The 21,084-nt window shown below is 37.2% G+C and overlaps 2 protein-coding genes across 3 annotated transcripts; both read right to left on the bottom strand.

Moving 5' to 3' along the window:
• Positions 1–479: 479 nt before the first annotated feature.
• Positions 480–1,550, bottom strand: LOC103951975 (abscisic acid receptor PYL2). Its single transcript, XM_009363488.2, is given in 2 exon segments — positions 480–1,243; positions 1,245–1,550. Coding segments are annotated over 2 exon segments (603 nt in total). The 5' UTR covers positions 1,304–1,550; the 3' UTR covers positions 480–699.
• A 12,854-nt stretch (positions 1,551–14,404) lies between these two features.
• LOC103951984 (K(+) efflux antiporter 6-like) lies at positions 14,405–20,617 on the bottom strand. Of its 2 annotated transcripts, none has more exons than XM_009363498.3 (20): positions 20,038–20,617; positions 19,699–19,742; positions 19,380–19,438; positions 19,195–19,282; positions 19,056–19,117; positions 18,887–18,962; positions 18,687–18,761; positions 18,379–18,450; positions 18,168–18,251; positions 17,775–17,843; positions 17,569–17,646; positions 17,352–17,440; positions 16,926–17,022; positions 16,787–16,840; positions 16,243–16,338; positions 15,748–15,936; positions 15,576–15,653; positions 15,383–15,427; positions 15,050–15,139; positions 14,405–14,932 (listed from the first exon to the last, which is right to left on the bottom strand). In XM_009363498.3, the coding sequence occupies exons 1-20, from the start codon at positions 20,306–20,308 to the stop codon at positions 14,849–14,851; spliced, it is 1,800 nt and encodes a 599-aa protein (XP_009361773.1). In that variant the 5' UTR covers positions 20,309–20,617; the 3' UTR covers positions 14,405–14,848. The 2 variants fall into 2 exon arrangements, with proteins under 2 accessions (XP_009361773.1, XP_009361781.1); XM_009363506.3 differs by having other exon boundaries at positions 19,195–19,273.
• Positions 20,618–21,084: the final 467 nt, after the last annotated feature.

Here is a 21,084-nt window from a genome sequence, read left to right as displayed (position 1 = left end):
TTTGAATTCCCAAGAAAAGAATCCGACGAGAATCATTTTTCTGTTGAAACCAACCAACCAAAGTGCTTTTGCTCTTGTTATTTTATTGAAGAGAGAAATATGATAACATTTAAAAAATAATATCCCCCATAACATATCTCGAATATATCCCAATGTCCAACTATTACGAGGTGGTTAGTGATTGAAGGTGAACTTCATGCTCGTATTTTATATGTTACATTTTGGGTTCAATTTATGACGATGGTGGCCAGAAAACATTTAAATAACTTTGTGAATCTTTCTGACCTCGAAAAAAATAGACTACCTTGATGAAGCTACCATTTATATCTTCGGATCTCTTTCACCAAATCCTACGGATCAAGTGATCTGAACCCTTGAAATTTGATTTAACGACTAAAATTATTATAACTTTTAAAAGAGATCTTTATTTTTAACTGTTAGATCAAATTTCAAAGATCCGGATCACTTGATCCGTGAAGTTCGGTGGAAGAGATTAGGATCTCTTTCCCATCCCCGCAAGCAAATAAAAATATACATATTTATCAAATCCCCAACCGTACCAAGTGAAATAAAAATCATAAAATAAAAAAGAAGAAATGGGAACAATATTCAACTTGCATCAAAATTAACAGCAATGCACTAACCACTAAAATTTGATTTTTATTTTTATTTTTTTATAAAAAAAATATAATAGTCAATTCATGATTGATCATGTCCTCCTCCAGTGTTGCCATGCACATTCGCCGCCATAGCCACCACTCCAAGCTTTTGCAAGTTCAACTTGATCACAGTGTCCGCAAACATCTTTGTATCCTCCCCGGTGTTCCCTTCTGGTATGTCCACCACATACGACTCCAAGACAATCGAGTACACTTGATTATTCCCCTCCTCACCTTCGCAATTAACGAACTCATTGACCGAAGTAACCGACCTATAGTTATTAAGCCTGTGCTCCCCTCCCACAACTCTAAAGCTTATTATGTGCTTCTCGTCGTCCAAAATCTCCAGCCTCTCGGTGCTCGTCGACGCCGGGAGCCCCGAAACCACCATCACCTCCCTTATGCTCCCAACTCCGCCGTCGCCTTTCATGTTGCAGCTCTTGATGAAGTGCTTGTATTTTTTAGGGTTGTCGAAGTTCCGGACCAACGGCCAAATTTGCTGTGCCGGAGCTTCGATTTTCTGCGTTATTAGCGACGTGCATGTGTTCGGCGACGGCTCGAATTTGTGGTACGTGTCGATGAGCCTCCAGCTCGGAAAACTCAGCTAGGGTTAGACCATATGGCGGAGCGTGGCCAGCATCCATGTTTGTTTGCTCACACGTGTGAAAAAACCAACACGGAATTAATTAGAGCATAGAAGGAGAAGAAGAAAATGAATGAGAGCTAGTGGTACTAGGGCAAGTGAACCATCATATGAACACGAGAGTGGGGCACATTTATGCTTGGAGGTATTTTTCTTTTAGGACGGATATGCCCTTGAGATGGATTTTATTTTATTTTTTATTGAGTGGCCACTGGCCAGTGGGATCTATCTATATATGGAGAAATTTTTTAGATTTTTCGGTAATACGGTCTGAATATAAGATGTATTTTACAAGTGATTGAAACTTTTTTTCTTAAAATATCCAATCACTTATATTATGATCTTTAGTGTACAGAAGTATATTCTTGACATATTGAAAAATCGCTCCTTTATGACAAATGCAATCATCTTTTACTTAAAAACTGTGTTTACTTCCAAATTAAGAGAATTAATAACTGCTTTATTGAGAAATGTCTTGGTTTAGCCAACGTCCGAACCTGGATGATACAAAAAGTTTGCTAACTGGCTGGCAAGCAGCCAAGAAGATGAACATGAGGTGGAAATTTCGTGAAAGCATTGTTTATATTTTTGAAATTTGAATAATACCTCATCAAAGTGGTTAGAATAATATTAGAGTACATAAGTTGGGAGCGCGATGATTCATCTTCCGTAGTTTCCAGAAAAATCTCGGTTTTTAAATAAAAATTCTGGCATGCGTTGTCAAAATAAAATTTTAATGGTATTTTTATTCTTAATGGTGCTAAGAGTTTTTTATTTTTTATTTTTTTTAATACAACGATATTTTATAAGAAAAATTAATGAAAAGAGTTTCAAAACTTTGAGTTTTAACAAAAAAAACCATCATATAACTTTATTTAATGATAAGGACAAGAGAAAGAAAAAAACAAAAAACAAAAAAACAAAAAAAACCTAAATAAAGGCACTTATAAAGAGCACCCAACCAATCTTTCAGTTGCATAACCCTTTGACATAATCCAAACATATTTTATTCCTCTAAAATTAAAATTTCAAATTGAAGTGGGTTCCATTCAATTCAGAACTACATCTGTGGCGGTATGGTTGGGAGGGAATCGGTTAGGTGTGGTGACGTGCCCTAATTCCAATGTCCAAATGACAACGGGATGGCCACGTGCTGGCCGACTCCCAAGGGTGACGTAAGCCATTTCATGAATGCATATGCTGAGAACATGAGGAACATGCATAAAAATTTCATACGGAACCACGTAATATAATATTCAAATACAAACCTTAATAAAATATAGTAATCAACTGCCAACACATTTAAAAGTGATAATGCATGACATGTTCAAAGCATACTAGTAATTCGAAATACAAGTGGACGAAATATTAGAAAATGCGATTTCAAGAGATGTCTTACGCAGAAAGGAGGACACAAATTCACTAATATGGGAATGCCTTGTTCCTAGGTCCTTAAGGGGGCACAAAACAAAATATGAGTGGACCAAGTTTATATATAGTAATACTAAATCAATTACTCTTCAAATGTACTAACCCCCAATTTTAGAAAAACTCTAGCATGCCATAAAACCTTCATAAAACATATATCGTATATAATGTGTTTAGTAGTGGTATCACAATCGCTTGAAGGCATTAAATCGCCCACCTGAAGGCATATATATATATATATATATATATATATATATATTCCACTCGAAGGCACTACATCGCCCGCCCGAAGGCATATATTTTATAACGACCCGTCCCAAAATTTTACAAATTTCAAAACAACAAGGGCAATTTTATAATTTCACTTTGCTTAGGATATTTATTTTAAATGTTGTGTTTGGGGGATCTTGTAGTGTGAGCCACTAGGACCCACGAGTTGTCTTGTGTCCCCTATCTGTTTCCCTATCCCCGTCAGTTTCTTCTTTCATATTGGACTCTTTCTCAGCTATCTCTCTCTCTCTCTCTGCATATGCCGAGACACCAAACCCAGTCACCACCCTCGCCGAAACGGCGAACACCACCGCCACAAACCTAGGCTAGTCACGAACCACCACCTACTGCCATGATTTCCTCTCCATCACTCCTTATCTCTGTCTCTCTTTCTCATTCTCTATGAAACACTGAGACACTAAACCTAGCACACCAAACACGCCGGCGAGTTCCACCTTCCCCGACTAAGTAAGGCTAGGAATACCCTTGATCCTTCTTTCTTCTCAATGTCCTGGGTTGATTTAAAGACTATAGGTATGTTTTGATGACGTTTTGTGACAGAAAACACCTTAGGGAGATTTTCCCAGATACCGGTGAGAACCCAAGCCGTCCAGGTCATTTTCCAACCAATTTCGACCACGGTTGGCCATGAGATAGGTATAATATTCTTCATTGTTCCTTGGGCCTCAATTTGGTATATGGAATAACTAGTTTTAATTAAGTTTTAGGGATGAACGGAGCTTGGAAAGCTTTAGCTTTCTTCTTCGTGGAGACCGGTTAACTCACGACCTGAAACCAGGTCGACCAACCTGCAACCCAAAACCAGGCCTAACCCAACAACCATGCCCAAACTAACAACCTAGATCCAACCTGATCCGGACTCATTTCCAGATTTCGTGGGTGGCGCGTGGAAGGCTACCATGGTCGGCGTGTGGTGCATATGCGCCTCTGTTGTCATCCACGGCGGTGCCGGTGAATTTTTCGATGACCCATCTCGGCGCGTGTAGTGATGTGTGACCTCCCGGGCGTCGCCCCGTACGCGTGGATGAACTTAAGGTCCCCCATTAAGTTTTTCGATGTCCTGAATTTGAATTCGACGTTTGGTTTCCCAAATTCAATCGTTTTAGTAGAGTTTTATTAATTGATCCCTTGATGTGCTTAAATGTATTTGTCAGTGATGAGCCCGTTTTCTAGTTTGCACGGCTCCTCGGCGATAGAGTATCTGTAAGTAGACCCCTTCCAAAATGCATGATTTTAATTACTAGAAATGCATACATGAAAAACATGATTTTATGACTACGTTTTATGAAACGTTTATGAGTAAATCAGATTTACGCTTTATGAATTATCATGCTTTATCGAATTTATGTTTACTAAGATATTTATGAATATGATTTATGATATGATGTTTGAGCTATTGAGGCTCTGATGAGATATATTTTGGAAGGATTGTGTTCATGATTTTCAGTGCTTACTTAGTGGATATTCATACATATATGCCTTCGAGCGAGTGATATAGGGCCTTTAGACAAATGGTTTATATATGCCTTTGAGCGGGTGATGTAAGACCTTCAGGCGAATGATATTTATATATATGCCTTCGGGCGGGTGATGTAGGGCCTATGGGCGGAAGATTTATATATGCCTTCAGGCGGGCGATGTAGGGCCTTCGGGCGATTGTGAAACCACTATTAAGCACACTATATACGATATATGTTTTAAGAAGGTTTGATGGCATGCTAGGGTTTTCGGAAAACCTATTACTTATTATGCTATATATGAGTTTTCTAAACCTGGGGGTTAGTACGTTGAAGAATAATTGTTTTAGTATTGCTTTTATATAAATTTGGTTCACTCATGCTTTATTTTGAGCCCCCTTCAGGACTTAGAATCAAGGCGTACAATCGCGGCGTTAAGGCACTCCTGCATCGGTATCTTCGAGTCCTCTTAGTGTAGGACCCATTCCTTTGTTCGTACATTTCATAATATTTCTTCTACAGTATTCTTGATTATTTGTATGTTCTGATCACGTTCCCACATTTGCATATTCTTTATTGTTAAAATTTACGTGTTTTATTTATGTTCATTCTTTCTTCATAACCTAAATGCATGTTAATATGGACTTCGTCACTTTCGGGTGTTGGCCAGCACGTGTCTACCCTGGTGTTTGGAGGATATCGGGGCAGGCGTGTTATATATCTTCCGTCCGAAGGCACATATATATATATATATATCCATTAAGTGAGCACATAATTTCATGAATATAATATTTTCAAAATATATACCATCGGAGCTCAATAGCTCAAACATCATATCCTAAATTCATGTTCATAAATATCTCAGTAAACATAAATTCGATAAAGCATGATATTTCATAAAGAGTAAATCCGATTTACTCATAAACGTTTCATAAAATGTGGTCATAAAATCATGTTTTTCATATACGCATTTCTAGTAATAAAATCATGCATTTTAGAAAGGGTCCACTTACATATACTTTGTTACCAACGTGTCATTCAACAATAAGGAGGACCGGGTCACCTCAAATGACACACCAAGTTGGGACCGAGTGGTGGTCGGAGTTGGCCAGAAAATGGCCGCAAACTCGTTGTCTTCGCCAGAAAACTGGGTAAGTTTTCACGTGAGTTTCCTTCACTGGAGAATGTTGGTGAACAGTGATGGTGTAGAGGACAGAATAAGGAGTTTGGGGGTTTCCTCGTTCGTGGTTTCACCTAGGGAGGAAGTGGTAGTAGTGGTGTTATTGATATTGTTGTTGTGTGTGGTACCCTTAGGGAGGGTTGGTTCGAAGAGAATGAGAGGGCCGATCGGTGATGGAGAGAGTTTTGAGAGAGATAGAGGGAAGTGACAGATAAAAGAAAAAGGGAATGGGGATGCATGGGTAAGGGGGAAAGAACAAGGGGACAAGTATCCAAAGTGGGTCCCAATGGCTCACAAATTAAGGTCACAAGAGACGAAACGAGGAAAGCTTGAAAAACGTTTGACATTTCAAAACATAAAGTCTTTGTTATAACTCCAAATTCGGATCCGTTCGCGCTCATGGGTTCGTGGCAATGAGTATGATAAGAATAAAATGAGAAAATTAGTTATATGCGTTTCGACGAGATGGTCAACAAAAGTCAACATTTTTGCCACGAGGGTATTTTGGTAAATGCGCACTAATATTACAAGAACGTTAAATTAAGGATGGGGTATCACATGTGGGTTGGGATAGTTGAGGGTATGGGTGGGGCAACATCATTGACAACATCGTTGGACTCATCACCATTTTTCCTAGTAATGGTATTAAGTTATCACACATGCATAGAGGTGGAAAAAAATACCGAAAATTCGAAATCATACCGAAACCAAATCAAAAATCCCAAAAATTTTGGTACCGAAACCAAACCGATCCCGAATTGTTCGGTATGGGATCCGGTCTCACACTTTAAAATTGTTCGGTTTCCCCATCCCGAATCGAACTTTAAACCCTATTGTTATAAACTTATATATATGTTGGAATATGTATATGGCTTATTATTATATTATTAGAATAACTTAAGTGTGGGGATAAGAATCTGATCGTGTGCAGTGTGGCGTTTAAAGTTTTATCAAAGCACATGGGTGCTGTCTGCTGCTGCTTTCTCTATCGCTCTCGAATTATCTCCATCTGCAATGCAAACCATAAAGGCGAAGCCACCAAAACATTCCTTCAACTCAATCCAAACCCAAGCCGACACATCCCTACTCACTCTCTCACATTTCTCATCTTTGGCCCCTCACCCAGTCTCAGATTCTCTCTGTCCCTCCTAGAATTCGAAGCTCAGCAACCACCACCCTCTCATAGTCTCACTTCAACGAACTTTCTCCACTCCGGCCACCACCACACCTTACAGCTTCATCCCCACCTCCGATTCTCTCCCTTGATTCTCTATGTGGGGTTTCAAATTAGGGGCTCGGGTTAGGAGGAGGACAAACTATCTCTTCACTTTGTCTCTCTATCTCCCATCAATCTTCACTAATTCACTGCACTTCTCTGATTTCATATTGGGTTTTTCATGCAGGTTCGAATGTTTTCGATTTCAATCTAGTTGATTTGGATTTCAATGCAAGTTCGGTTTCGGGAAATCCCGAAATACCGAAATTTTTTTGGGAATACCGAAATTTTTTTGGGAATACCAAAATTCGGGAATCCCGAAGTTTTGGTTTGGGATCGGTCGTCTTATTCTTGTGCCGAAAATTTTCGGTTCGGGATTTGTTATGTCATTTTGGGTTCGGTATCCTATACCAAACCAACCCTAGCCATGCATGACTTTAAGAGCGTAGACGTTGATCAATATCATTTTTTTTTTATCTTTGTATTGTATTATGGTGAAATAACTTGAAAATCTGGAATGAGCATTTACTGTTAAGTTTTATAAACAGTTTAGTATCATTAAGTTTCATAAACAGTGTCGTACAGTTAAGCTTCATAAACAGAATACTACCGTTAAGTTTCATAAACAGTGTCGTACATTTAAGTTTCATAGACCGTGTAGTGAGTTTTATAAACAGTGTAATAAGTTTCATAAACAGTTTGTGTGAGGGCGCGCGGGTTCGCACGTCAGTTTTTTTTCTTAAATATTAAAATTATGTCTTTTTCACTAAAATTTAAGTTTTTTATTTTTATTTTTTTTGTTGTTGTCATTTTTAATAAAATTTAAGAGTTTTTCATTAAAATTTAAAGTCTTTTTCATTAAATAAAGTTATAGCATGATTTTTTGTTAAAATAAACTTAGTCCAAGTCATTTTCACGAAAGTTTCTATTTTATATTATAGCAGTGAGGAATTTGGGGCATTGCTTGGGTGGTAAGTTGCCTAATCAGAGTCTTTCTTTTCAGTTTATAGTGTGTTCCGGGTTCAATGGATGAGGATTGTAGATTTCGATAGTTTTCATTAACAAGTCGAACAAAAAAAATTCCACTTAAAATTGAAGATAAATAATACTAAAACGTACTACTGTAGCAAAAAAGTTTAAAGCTAATATCCTATTCTTTTTGTTGATTAAAATTTTGAATTCATCATTCATAAATTAAACCTAAATCTAAACTACAATATTAAGCCTACTTTAGAGCATATAGAAACAAGCTAGATCTCTACCAATTTGCCTAACTTTGAAAGCCAAAACCCAATAATTAAAATTAAATAAGTATCGTGGAAGAGTTTATTTGATTTGTCAACTCATGATTTGAAACAACCACGTAGTATGACGATGTAGTGGTATTCCTCTTTACTTGTAAGTAAGAGGTTTTAAGTTTGATTTTCGCCAAAGGTAAATTTGAACTACATTATTGATAGCCAATTATGAGGCTTAACGCACTTCTCCACCCCCTTTAGTGTAGATTATATTGTTGGTTCAAAAAAAAAATCATGATTAGGAACAAGATTATTACTTAATTTCAAACAACTCATGCATGTCCATGTCTTCCTTCTTCTTTTGGATTGATGCATGTATGTTAATTGTCTTGATTGAAACTCAAACGAAAATTAGTTAGCCCATGAGATCATCAAAATTGGATTAGTACTTAGAGGCAGTTGGTGACAATTTTGGGAGGGGCATGCATGTAAATTTTTGAAAAAGTTAGGGGTAGATATGGTAAAACAAGAAAAAGGACAAAAAGACTGGGTGTAGTCGCAATCGTTGAACAGGGAAGCTGGAGATTCGTGGATCATGTGACAACCCTAACAAACTCCCGAGTGAGATCTAAATTCAGCTTTATCAAAGTTATCGAATTTTTGCGACCAAAAAAAAAAATATATGAGGTAAATGTCTTTGTAATATCTTTTTTGACAAGGGATAATGGAAATCGAATCGAAATCAACATAACCAATCGAGTTGTAAACTCCTTTCAAAGTAGTTTATCTGTTTTAAAGTTTGTTTAGTATGAATCGTATATAATTTTCAACGATGAGAAGATTCGTCATAGAATCTTTAAAGATGAATATTTAGCCGTACATGAAGTTGTTTGTCATTTTAGTGTTTGTTCAAACAGTTTAATAAAGAAATTAAGACTTGTCTGGTAATGAATACGAATGAATTTATAGTGTGTTGTTGTTGGTTGCAGGCCGGGATAGAACACTTTATATGCTTTTTGGTTTGAACATGTGTTATGATGCAGTCGTGGGGTTCTTGGATTTTATTCCAAAACATAGCAGATCATGTTTTGTCATTTTCTTTTATAATAAATTGATAGATGGATGGATGGATGATATTCCGTTCTTCTCTAAACAAAACTGTTTAATATTTGGTAAATTTGACGTATTAATTTTCGGTATATTATAGATATAAACTCCGTCATTCAATACACAATGGACAATTTGCACATAAAATTTCGATATTTAATGGGTGCTGTATTTCTATATTCAATGGTGCAACAACTAATCAACTTGTATGGTGGCCATGCAGTCATGCTTACCTGGGGTTCTTGGTTGTGTGCCGGGACCTAAGCAGCACTAAGCGAGAATTTTTATGATTGATTTTATTGGTATTGTATGGTGCAACAACTACTCAACTTCTATGGTGGCCATGCAATCATGCTTATCGGGGGGTCTTGGCTTCACGCAAAGTGGAGAGAAAAGAAGAAAGGAAACAGATAACATACAGCTCTGCATATATGACTGTATGCTGAAATCTATGCCGACTTTGGATAATAATTTTCATTTTCCAGATATTCGGGTTTTTTTTATCTTGTTTTATATGTTAGTTTAAGTTGCTTAAAGTCTGTCTCCAATACAAAATGATCAAAGTTTATGCATGTATTTATGATGGGTTGAAAGAGCTTTTGTGTGGACCATGCACTTACTGTATAGGACTCTTGTATTTTAGAGAAAAAAGAAAAAAAAGAAAAATGAGAAACGATGAAATTAATGTATAAGAACTTTTATATGTACGGTGAATACATGGTCCTATACCAATCTCGTATTTGCTACAGCTGAGCGGGATCCCAAGAAGCTGCTCCGCGTAATATTATGTTTTCAATTTTGGTTCATATATATGTAATATAGATTCTTCTGGCTGCAGGTGGGGCTGATTAATCTGAACGTTTTATCTAAATCTATTGAAGCTTCCAGCAGCTCTAATATTCCATATCGGTGTCCTTCAAACCCTCTTATGCGTTTAATGTCGAAATTCGAGCCTACTTCTGTTCTTCATCAACTTCAGCCGCAGTGCTGCCTGCACCTGCAGCAGCAGCTCTTCCATCTGCAGCAGCGGCAGCTTCTCCTCCTGATTTAGAACTTAAGCTTTGCATCTCCGATGCCCTAGCTAGCTAGGAAGTTGGAAACACACTACTACACCATGCATTGAGCTCCTTTTCTAGAAACTAGTTTGTAAATTGTATGCCTTTTGAGAAACCTAATGGATAATTTTATTAATGCATGTATGGCCATGTAGCTAGCAGAAACTTGTCGTCCAAGCGCTACTTCTAAAGAAATATCTCAGTTGCTTGTCCTAGCCTTGATCGTGATTATGATCCAGAAATATCCATACGAATATCTGGTTTATGTTTTTTATAAGCAAGTTTTGCACACATATCACACCGTGATTAACGAGAATGCAACAATTTCTTCTTTCAGGAAAGGAAAAGAGCAATATCTTTTATATATAAAGCCAGGGCTGGTTTTGGTGTCACCGGCTTTGACAAAAAGAACTGGACGCAAATGCCCCTCGGCCAAAAAAAATTCGAAGCAGTGAAAAAGAATGCATAAAAGTATCCAAGGGTAATTTTGTCATAAAATTATTTTTAAAGAACGAAGTCGCTGGAGGGTTTCAGTTACTATCCTCTTTTCTGCTTCTTTCTTTCCGTCTCTCTCTGCCTCAAATCCGATTTCATCTCTTCAAAACCTGGGTTTTCGCGTCGTTTTATCCATCAGAATATGGGTGCTTTCATTGTTTATAGTCAATTTTTCAGGAGACGTTGTAATGGCTAGCAAATTTTGTTCATGTACTACAAGATCAGTACTTATGGTGCATTTGCTCCAAAAGCTGTAATGTGAAAGCCGCTTCATAATGTATTTTGATGATTCAAACTGTCAATTTTTAAAATATCACTCATAGATTATACTTGTAAAAAATTAGATAAATCCAAAACATCAAGACATTCATATGTAGTGAAGAAAATGAACGAATATGGTTCTACTAAGAAACCATCAATCTAACGCTTTTTAAGAAAAACTTGAAAAATAAACGATTCAAATTGTTGAAACATTACAAAGTAAACTTCACAAAAACATGTATAAAAAAGTGATGCCAAATATTCTTCCCAAACAATCGTACCCGCGTAATTATTTAGGTCTGTTCGCTCTATCACAGACAACAGCCAAATGGGTTTCATCACCATTTATTATTATTATTATTATTATTTAGAGAGGTGTAGTCAAACTTGAATTTGAGAGGATTTTAAAAAACTTTAAAATCCTAGTGTAGTCAATTAAAAGATTTTAAAGGATTTTAGAATCCATTCAAATCTAGGTGTAGTCAATTAAAGGATTTTAGAATCCTTTCAAATCTAGGTGTAGTCAATTAAAAGATTTTAAATAATTTTAAAATTTATCCAAATCTAAGTGTATTAAAAAAATTAAGATTTTGGAGGATTTCAATAAGTTGTGGATTTTGTGGGATTTGAGAGCCAAAAGTATATATAACCAAGACTAAAAAGAATCCAACCTCACCCCCTAGGATTTCAAATCCTTCCACCACAATCCACCACAATCCATTCAAATTCTTTAAAAATCCATATGAATTTTGTAGAAATCTCTAATCCTCTTAAATCCTATCAAATCTATCACTTTTAAAATCCTTTAAAATCTTAGTTTGACTACAAACCCCTTAATATAATTGGGATTTTACCTTAAGACTCTCTCCAACCCTGGGTTATGTCACATCCCAGACTCAACTCCGCCGTAGCACGATATTGTCAATTTTGGGCTCACCATTCCCTCACGGTTTTGTTTCTGGGAACTCACGAGTAACTTTCCAGTGGGTCACCCATCCTGGGATTGCTCTCACCCAAACTCGCTTAACTTCGGAGTTCTGATGGAATCCAAAGCCAGTGAGTTCCCAAAAGGCCTCGTGCTATATGTAGGTGGGCATATACATATAAGGCACATCATCCCCTCTCCGTTAGTTGATGTGGGATGTTACAATCCACCCCCTTAGAGGCCTGACGTCCTCGTTAGCACACTCGATTGAACGACAGAGTGGCTCTGATACCATTCTATCACATCCCAGACTGGCTCCGTCGTAGCATGATATTGTCTGCTTTGGGCCATGCCCTCACGGTTTTGTTTCTGGGAACTCATACGAGAACTTCCCAGTAGGTCACCCATATTGGGAATGCTCTCGCTCGAACTCACTTAACTTCAGAGTTTCGATGATCTCTGAAGCCAGTGAGCTCCCAAAAGGCCTCGGGACCCAAAGCGGACAATATCGTGCTGTGGCGAAGCCGGTCTGGGATGTTGTCAGAATGGTATCAGAGCCACTTTGCCGTGTGGTGCGATTGTGCCAACGAGGACGTCGAGCCTCTATGGGGGTGGATTGTAACATCCCACATTGACCAACGGAGAGGAGGTGATGTGTCTTATATGTACATGCCCACCTCCATATAGCACAAGGCCTTTTGGGAACTCACTGGCTTCGGGTTCCGTCGGAACTCCGAAGTTAAGCGAGTTCGGGTGAGAGCATTCCTAGGATGGGTGACCCACTAGAAAGTTCTTGTGTGAGTTCCTAGAAACAAAACCGCAAGGGTGTGGCCGAGGCCCAAAGTGGATAATATCATACTGTGGCGGAGTCGAGACTGGGATCTGACAGGTTAAAAGCCAAATATCCTGGCCCATAGCGGACAATATCATACTATGACGGAGTCGAGACTGAGATGTGACAGGTTAAAAGCCAAATACCCACCCCACCCCCCCCCCCCGGCCCGCAAAAAAAAAAAAAAAAAAACCAATCCAAATCATTGGGCTAAAAGCCAAACACCAAAGCAAGGCCAAAGTCTCCCCAAGAATTAGCCCAGAAATGTGTGGACGTGCCCAAACCCAGCCCAATCTCGGCCCGATCACTCGCGCCACTTGCCCCACGTGGGCGTTAGCCTTTAGTGCCCAACAGGGTGGGACCCACTGTCAGAGCCGTTGTTGGCAGCAATTATGAGCCCAACGACTCTTTTGTTTATTTGACGGTTGGCATTATTCGATCGTTGGTTGATCCAACGGTCCAGATTCAATTTTTTTTAAATGTTATTTTAAAATACATTGAATCCAACGGCTGAGTTCGAATATAATCAAATCTAACGGTAAAAAAAAAAAGATCTAATGGCCCAAATTTAAATCTAACGGCTAAAATAATAAAAAAAATTTATTTAACTCAAAATTCACCAAAAAACTTTATAAATACCTATGTATTTGTTCAAACATTCATACAAAACTCAAATTTCTCATACAATTCTTCTAATTTATCTTTCTACCATTTCTTTCATTTCCAAATTGTTCAACATGGCAAGAGAGCATATTAGAGGTCGTAATTGGACCTGTGAGGAAGATGTTGCTTTATGCTTGGCATGAGTTTCTATTAGCAAAGATGGTGCAAGTTGAACGATTGGTGCAAGTTGAACGATTGGTGATAGTTAAAAGTTTGGTGAAAGTTGAAAGATTGGTGAAAGTTGAAGGCTTGCTTTGTGGAAAGATTTAGTGATTTTTCAATATTTATCGGAATTTAAATATTTTTAGATTAAAATGTTCAAAAAATTAAGTTACGATAATCTACATATTTTTTTTTTTAAAAAAAAAGTTAATTTAAGAAAAAAATTAACCTAAGTTCATTATTTAATAACTTCCGGCTAAAATTTTAGGCCAAAAGTGTTAAGCAGAAAAGATGTTTCTGAGCTAAAAGCTAAATTTTTCGGGCTAAACAATTTGACTTTTAGCCCAAGGATTGAAGATGGTCTAATGAAACAAAATGTGAACCATGTGTTTTTTTCTTTTTTCTTTTTTCTTTTTTTTGTCGAAAAAAAAAAACTGTCATTATTAATTTGGACACTTCACAAAAACACAAAAACACCAAAAAAAAAAAAAAAAATACCAATGCGTTTGCATTTCACATAAAACTGTCATTATTAATTGGACAATTCAAGAATTTTATTGGTTTTCTTCGAGCTAGTAGTCTCAGCTGATCTCACGACTTACCCTATGAAGGAGACGGAAATATTAATATAGGACAGAGTAGCATGGACTTGAGTGGCATCAAAAGATGATCAGAGCGATAAACACATGCTTGTATACAAATATTGACGATACAAAAATCCCACTGGCCAAAGTAATTTATCGACGGTGATGTACCAGTACTCATTTCAAGGTCACAAGTAGACGACTAGGATAATTGAAATTCCAGAAGGAACGAAAACCCATTTAATTTAGTGTGAATGTTTACAATTAGGCTTAGAGAAAGGAAGGAGGTAAGATATACAGATTACTTGATGTATCCAAAATTACAAGACAAAATTATGTTACAACTCCAAACGAATTAACAGTGCGAAAGAATGAATATTATAAAGGTAAAGCATCATTGTGTTATTTCTTTCAGCAGTTAGATAGTCTCTTCTCTTTTCTGTTCTTTCCATTACTTCGGCTCGATTTGAACTGTTGACTTAGGCCGGTAATGTGAAACGGAAATTACTCCAAGTAGGTTTGTATGAGAAGTAAAGAAAATAGTTACCTCCTCCTTATCAACTCCACTGGAAGCACTCCCCAAATGCGGCTGGAGTAAAAACATTGTGGGTAAACCGGAGACTGCCTTTACAGTTTTTCCTTTATACAGAGATCACGAATCATGCGATTCTCGGACCATCAAAATGACACGTTGTTTGCCACTATCTGAGCGAAGGTTATCTCCTTTGAAACCAATCTGAAGTCGGTAAACATACGTAAGAGACGTCAAGATAAAGATGTAACGCAAGTGTGGAATAGTTGATTTCGATCAAGTTGTATGGAACCATTTCTACAATTGAGTTTAAGTCAATACCTCAACAGCACCATCGGGAGGGAACCATCTTAAAAGCACACCAAGATGCACTAAACCAGGAATTAGCTTGAATAGAAAAGGAGTGGTCACCTGCAAAAGATTTCAGAAAATGTGTCGGAAAACACTATTATACGAGATGCCATTGCTAAACTTCATATTCATGACTGATTTTTTTTCTCTGCTTCAGAGAATCGGGTGATCTAACTCTTTTTTCATCAACAAAACCACATGCATTAGGGCCAAAAAAGAGCCAGGTACATAAGTACATAAGTAAGTAACAAGAACGGACTAAAAAAATCACATTATAACACTGAACAGAGAGAATTTTCATACCAGACTAAGAGCTGTGGTTCCAAGAAGCAGCAGATATAATTTCCCCTGAAAATGGTTGAAGTTTCAGCAAACTAGCTCATTATTATCACACTATTTTTCTAACAAGATTGAGGTTAAAGATCCAGAGAACACAGCCAGTGATGTACCGTGGGCCTTAAGTATCATCATAAGCTACTTCAATACTAGCACTAACCTCGACTAGATGGAGATTAGAGGCACGACTTAGAAGAACAAAAGCAAATTCGCCTATCTGTGCCAGAGAAATTCCAACCTATACAATTACAAATACAAGAATTCAATAAATGTGAACAACTAAATTACTAGAAAGAAGCAATATGAAAATGTGACTTTCATATCAAACTTACAAGAAATGATGTTTTGTTGTTGTAACCAAATCCCTTGACAACCATGGTGATAATAATTGTTTTTATGATGATAACTAATATAACAGATGCTAGTAATATATCTACATGGTTCCAGAGAAATTGAACATGGATTAGCATCCCGATGCTGGCAAGAAAAAGAGCAGCAAAAAGGTTGCGGATGGGTTCAATCTGCAACAAGCAACAAACTTCAGTGCTGCTATCTTACTATCAAGAAACTTCAACATTATGAGCAACAATTTATTGTCCACATATGGACCACAAAAGTAACTGTATAATGACCATGATACTGCCAGTTGTACTATTTTATGCCAGAAAACTTGTATGTATAATGCATCTCAAAAATCAGAAAATCAAATTGGAATGGGGGTGAAGGAATTTCATTTTCCAGCAGATGGAACAAGGATAAACAAGGAAGATCAGTTGAGCAATTCAAGTACCGTTACTAATCATACAGTATAGAGTATGTAGCCTTACTTGTTCTAGAGTATGTTGTGCAAGATCAGTTGTTGATATCATCACTCCGGCAGCGAAGGAACCCAGTTCCAGACTTAGTCCCAGCTTATCACTACACTGAAATTGTAAAAGCAATTAAACTACAGTGGCATGACTAGAATCTGACATGCATGTCACGAAACTAAAGCATTCAACTATCTTACATCATTTCAATAGACTCATAAGATGCACAAGGACCCTATTAACCAGATGCTGAGGGTCTATGCGTACATAGTAGGACCAGGACATATTGACCAATTTACGGAAGTTGAAGGAGCAAAAATTTGTAGCCGAAAATTATTCTTAGGTCATCAGTCAATCCGGCTTGCTAAAAATTAAGTAAAACACCAGATGTATTGCTCCTAATGCATTAGAAAAGTAACTTGTAAAAATGGAAAACAACCAATAAGTATAAATGAAAGAAACATGGATGAATATGATTCTGTAGCAAGCAGAACAAGAGAAATGAGAAGCTCGGCAAGATAGAACAAGGATTCCAGACAAATAAATCAAGAAGGAGACATACCCAGGCAACAAGCAAGCAGAAAGCGACTGATGCCAATTGGTACAGTTCATTGGTCTGCAAAGATGACATTTAAAATTAAAGAAAAATGTAGCTTACAGATAATTAGCAATTTTCTAGGACAAAGAAAAGAAAATGGTACCTGTGAAGATAAACTTATCATCAATTTAAGTAACCAAGGAACACAAGTACGAGATGAAATAGAAAGAACAGCCAAAAATGTAAGCAAAGTCACCATCCTGTTTAAAGAAAAATAAGATGTTATAAACATATAACCAGCATATAGATTTGTCACTAATTAAGTAATTTTATAGAAAAGAACGAGAAAGATTGTAAATATCTTCAGAACTTCATCTTCATTAGTTATAAAATCAATATTTGATAACAGAGCTACCAGCCAGTTCACATTTTTTTATAAGATTGATAAACTAAAAAAAGTGGTCCAACGGATTTTATATAGAAATCATAACGGGTGACAGCAAATATCAAGTGAATATAATATGTTTTTTTCAAGATTGTTCCACAAGGGAAGGGAACAAGCACAATTAAAAGAAAAACGAAAACTCACAGCTTAGCCATAGATATCACTCCTTGAAGAATACCCGAAGTCCCACCCAGCACTGGAAGCAAAGCAAACAGCAAACCCACAGCACAATCCTGCAAAGCAAAATCCTCTCCACACATATTTTAGAAGATTGATAAATCAGTCCTAAAATGCAGAAATTAAAAATTCAAAACGGAAACTGAAAGTACATCAAAGGAATGCGTATATAAAACCAACAAACCTGCAGAATAAGGGTGCCAATGGTGACTTGGCCATGAAGGGCATTAGTGGAGTTCTTTTCCATCAAAAATTTCAACACCTAGGGCCAGAATAAAAAAAATTGACCTGTGAATACTATGCATCCAAGAAAATGGATATATAAGAGTGAAAGAGCCTGCAAAGCTATGCGAACGTGGGCATGCATGAGGTAGGTTTATGGTAATTTACCACTGCTGTTGAAGACATAGAAAGGAACACGCCAACAAATATCCCCTCAGAAACTTTACCACCACATAACTGCAAACAGCATCCAATCAGAACTGCAGCATTGAGAATGAGAAACATCTATAACAGTACATTAACAGAACATTTAGCTTAAAAAACTAATGTTGAGAAAATTTATTGGAAGTGCACACTTGCATATACCAGATATAGTAAACTATTACAAATTACTTAAGGAATCAACATAGAAAGAATACACGAATGTATCACAACTCTATGTTCTAGTTTTGAATGGATATTTCAATAGCCAGAAATTAAGGTGGAGATGTTTTCACATGTAAGATAGATATAAGCAAGCACAAATTTTTAAGGAAGTCGGTAGAAAATTAGTAGACATACTGAGGCGGTAATACCACACAGACACATAAATAGGAAAATTTGTAGCAGCCCTCCTGGAACAGCAACTGCTCGAACAACTCGAAGCTACAATAATGCAAGGGTGAATTTGATTATAGTCAGCTATAAGCATATCAAAACTGCAGAGAGAGAGAGAGAGAGAGAGAGAGAGAGAGAGAGAGAGAGGAGGGAGGGAGGGAGGGAGAGAGTCTACCTTTGCTGTGGAGAACTCCAGACCCAGAGCAAAAAGAAGAAAGATTACCCCAAACTGAGCCACAGTTTCAACCTGCACCCATAAACCAGAGCGAAGACGGATGTGAGATACAAATATCTTTCCATCAGAAGAATATATTAACAATCAAATAGAACAAATCCTATCTCTAAGAAAAGTATTGTTTCTTTTATTATTTCACTACAGAGGCATACTTAAGATGCCTTACCGAAAACTTTTTATTGTACACTACAAGATTAAATGAAAAAGTTCTTCTTGGATAATAAAATTGTAGGGTAAAGTAAACATACTTGAACCATTTCACTGACGAAGTTGAAACCTCCAGGTCCAATAACAGATCCAGCTAGCAAATATCCACTAATAACCTGTCAAGTTTTAGTATCAAGGAAACAGAATATGAACATTAAGTAAGATCATAGCATTATATTTTCTCTATGAAGTTTGGAAATATATGCAGATGTGTATGTATGCGTGAATGTATGTATCAGACCGGTTGTCCAGCGCAAGCAAAGGCAATGCCACCACAGGTTGCAGATACAATAACGACCACCAAATCTGATATTAATCTACAATGCAACAAGTACATGATTTAAAATTAGCATTTCTGTTAAGTGAAGACCATTGAACTTTACGAAACTGTAATGAGCCAGTAAGTTTACCTCAAGTCTAGTTGCAGCACTGGATATTTTGATTTAAAATTTGATATAATGAAGACATTGTCCTAAAAATATTAAACAGAGTTACACTTCATGAAGATAAATACCTGCAGCAATTATATTTTCCATGAAGCAATCTTACCTTGCGATCAATGAGCGTTGGTGTATCTTCACCTCTATTATCATTATCCAGATTGAAAACATCATGTAGTTGAAACGACCTGTTTATTCTACAACAGAGTTAGCGTGAAACAAGCCATAATGGCTAGATTCAAGTGATAAAGAATCCATGAAAAATTGTACTGATTTTAAATTATAAGCATGTACTTTTCTTCTTTCGTCTCATTTTTCTTCGACTTTACTCTCGCAACTGTTTCCAAAACTGCCTGATCCACACAAAGATAGGTAAATAATGAAATTAGAAAGACTTACAGCATATTGGATTTGAGACCGAATCAAGTTTGCATCAAAACATTAGATTGCACTATATATGCACCAGCAACCCATGAATTATGATAAGAAATGGTTCAATGTAAAGGTTTCAAATTTCTTGAATAAAACGGAACCAGATCTTAATGTAATGACTCTCCACGGTTGAGAAACATTCATTCTGTAGAAATGCTGGATAAATTAGCTTGGTATTCACCTGCTCGCCGGCTACGCTGTTGTTGAAACTTCCAGGATCAGTAGCTGCAAGTACAAGCAAGCAATGGGAAAAAAAAAAGTTTGATTTAAGACTAAAAACATGAATTACCTAACAATAACAACTGCATTTAACAATTTAAGCATGATCTGATGGATTTTTAAGAACGAAATTTCACCACAACCAACTTTTCTTAACAAATTTTTCATCTTTTCCTCTCAGCCAAACACAAAATCGAAGATCCTTTAAAATTTCTTCTCTTTTCGTTCCGGGTTTCGACCTAAAACCCTAATTCGAGCCAAAATGCATAGAAAGAGGAAGGGCATCGGATCTAATACGAACCTTCGTTCTGATCACTCTCTTTGAACTCGTTCTCCAGAGCTTTATCGATCATATCCGCAAAGCTTCCTTCTTTGGGCTTAGAGAGCGAGACATTGGACTCGGTGGCGTTGGCGTTGAGGAGGAGATCTGCTTCAGTGACCGAGTCGTCAGCAGCAGCGAGCGGGTCAGCGAGCGAGAGTGAGAAAAGCAAATCTGAGCTCAGAAGCAGCAGAGCAGGGACGACAACGGCGAGGATGCCGAGCGAGGAGGAGGACGCGCTTCTTCTCAACATTGCAGAAATGCAGCTGCGCGGCGGGCGGCAGTTAAACGACGGAAACCGCGACGGTCGAAAAGCTTCACCAATGGGAAATCGCGATTGGAAGAGAGAGTGTAGAGAGAGAGAGAGCGAGAGGAGACCAACCAGAGTTAGGGTGGCGTGGTCAACATGGAGTCATACACTCATAAATCTTGGAATTAATTAAACAAAATGTGTGGGGGATTCCGTCGCCGGTGGAAACTGGAAATCGCCACACTTGTGGGAGTTTTTATAATGCCGGCGGGTCACCAAAATTTTATTTCGGATTTGGAAGTTAGCGTTTAAGGTTTGTTTAGGGTAGGTCAAAGGGTTAGGTGAGGCTACAGGAGGGCGCAGTCCGGTTTTATTCGGTCTTAGATCTTCTAATTTTAATTAAACTGATGTTGATATTTGAATAATATTAAAAACTTCTAAATTTTGGTGTTTGAACGATTGATATAATAGTTCATTCGTTAATATGTAATCAGAATTCAGACAATTAAATTGAAAGGAATTACAATTCGGTTTTGTTTTTGTACTTTTTAAACAAGTCAAGCCAAACTAACTTCGATTTGATTCAATCTAGTTGTGTAGGAACCAAAACAAAATTGCTCGAATCCCATCCGAGTTTTTTTATTAAATCAAATACAAAAAAACAAAAGAAAAAAAAAAGGAAAATGAATACAAGATTGAACATTCTAAAACCACTCGAGCTACAAACGCTTTTTGTTTTACCAAAAATAATCTTCACTTGATTTTCATTTTCTAGTATC

This window comes from the organism of the source record quoted next, unplaced genomic scaffold (genome assembly GCF_019419815.1).
Source record: "Pyrus x bretschneideri cultivar Hongxiangsu unplaced genomic scaffold, Pyrus_bretschneideri_v1 Contig1, whole genome shotgun sequence".
NCBI classification, from domain to species: Eukaryota; Viridiplantae; Streptophyta; class Magnoliopsida; order Rosales; family Rosaceae; genus Pyrus; species Pyrus x bretschneideri.
This window is presented reverse-complemented; position numbering and strand designations above follow the sequence as displayed.